The sequence below is a fragment of the Carlito syrichta genome, unplaced genomic scaffold (genome assembly GCF_000164805.1).
Source record: "Carlito syrichta isolate Samal-C Ts95f unplaced genomic scaffold, Tarsius_syrichta-2.0.1 Scaffold117971, whole genome shotgun sequence".
NCBI classification, from domain to species: Eukaryota; Metazoa; Chordata; class Mammalia; order Primates; family Tarsiidae; genus Carlito; species Carlito syrichta.
This window is the reverse complement of record NW_007062067.1, coordinates 24,061-26,012: the sequence shown is the minus strand read 5'-3', so window position 1 is coordinate 26,012 and position 1,952 is coordinate 24,061. Positions and strand designations below refer to the sequence as shown.

Below are 1,952 nucleotides of genomic sequence, written 5' to 3'. Positions count from 1 at the left end.
GCACTCCAGTCTGGGCGACAGAGTGAGACTCCAACTCAAACAAAAAAACAAAACAAAAAACAAAAAAACAGGTGTGATGGCACACATCTGTGGTCTCAACTACTGGGGAGGCTGAGGCAGGAGAATTGCCCAAGCCTAGGAAGTCGAGGCTGTGGTGAACTATGTTCGTTTCACTGCACTCCAGCTTAGGTGACAGAGACACCACCTCAAAAAAAAAAAAAATCCACACATCATACAGAGCCACTGCTATACGATGGCACATAGGGAGCAATTATCACACACCCAAGTCACACAGTCACCTGTCACACCTGCTCATGTGACCTCATAAGTAGATTCTCATCAAACCAAGGGACCCACAGAATCTCAGTCACGACAATCCAGCAGGGCTGCACAGTCATAAGCTCACAGCCAGAAGCCCTCACGCTGTCTCTTGGGCGCCCTAGGTGACACACGTGACGTCAGAATCCCACGGGCTCACGGAGGAACAGTTGTCACACACATCCTGCAGAGGCTCAGTCACTGCGTCCACAGGCCCATGCACACACAGGGCCACCTGCCACAAGCGTACACAGGCAGGCCTGAGGCCCCCACCATCGGCGACAGGTCATGGAGCAGGAACATCTGCCTCTGGAGCCAGGAAGGGCGGTTAGACTTTGAGACCTGCCCGCCCCACTTCAGTCCTTCAAGCCCCTCCTCCCCCGGCTGGGCCAAATGCACTTGTGGGCTCCCCGCCTTCTGGGCGCCTCCATCCCAGGTGCCTTTGCGACGGCATCATGATCTGGGGATGAGCCTGTCTCATCCACTGGGCCGTGGGCCCTGGGAGGGCGGCCCCGAGCTGTGTCAGTCTCCACTGCTGCGTCCCCAGCACAGAGCTGGCACCTGGGGAACAGCTGAGTGACAGTCTTGGCCTCGTAGTTTCCAGCCGTGCCTCACGTGCTCAGAGGCAGAGCTGCCAGGGACTTGGGGGCCCCACGGGCTTGGCTTCAAGGCACGACCACCCGGCACTGCGCAGTGATCCTGGGCAACGGCTTTCCCTCTTGGAACCTCAATGTCCCTGTGTGCAGCACGGGGGCACCGTACTGGGGACACAGTTGAGATATGGAACATGAGGGCCTGGCTCCTCGTTCGTGTTCAAGCTAGGAGAGTCACCTGTTTCGTTGCTTTCTCACTTCACCACCACAGAGCTCTGAGAGGTAAAGAAAGGCTCCCCATTCACTTGACAGAGGAGGAAACTGAGGTTCAGAGAAGAGCGCTGATTTAACCAAAATAGCAAAGGAAAAGTACAGGAAGCCCCCTCCCACCCCTGGATCTATCCTCGGCCTGCTCTGTGCCCCAGGGGGCTGACTGCCCCCACAAAAGCAGCCAGACCGTGCCATGGGGATGCCCCTGCCATCCAGCTGGAACAATGAGAGGCACGGGGGGAGACGGGAGGTTGGGCTCCCTCCGCCAGCTCCGCTCCTGCTGGTTCTGGTCTCCGCACTCGTCAGGAGCTTCTCCCTGGGCCCTGTTGCCAGGTGGAAGCAGCTGCAGGCTCTCAGGGTCTCAGGGGCCTCCTGCCCGCTTCGGTCCTCCCGGCTTGGCCCCTCTGGAAACAGTCCCTCCACTAACCACTCCTCCGGGAGCCTCTGGGACCCAGCCGCGAGCTGCCTGACAGGCCCCTGGCCAACACCAGTCCTGGACCAGCTCCAACCCTGCCCGGGCACGCCTGGGGAGACCAGCCTGTGGCCCACGCGCCCGACACCTCAGTCCGGACAGTGGCCCCATGGCGCCCAGCGTGGAGAACGAGGCTCCCCACAGGGCCAGACCCCCGCGCCCCCTCCGCCCGCCGCACCTGAGGGGCTTGCGCTGGATGCACACGCGCTGGGCCAGGCCGCTCAGGAAGGCCGGGGGGCTCTCCTGCACCACGTGCTGCACGCGCACCCCCCACTTGACGAACTCCAGCAGGCGCCGCC

At 61.1% G+C, this 1,952-nt stretch overlaps 1 protein-coding gene across 1 annotated transcript in view; it reads right to left on the bottom strand.

Moving 5' to 3' along the window:
• Window positions 1-1,952, bottom strand: part of ERCC2 (ERCC excision repair 2, TFIIH core complex helicase subunit) — a 14,712-nt gene that overhangs the window by 8,742 nt on the left and 4,018 nt on the right. The window contains 1 exon segment of the mRNA XM_021707440.1: window positions 1,832-1,952. This exon segment is cut by the window's right edge and continues 168 nt beyond it. Coding sequence (XP_021563115.1) covers window positions 1,832-1,952 — 121 coding nt within the window.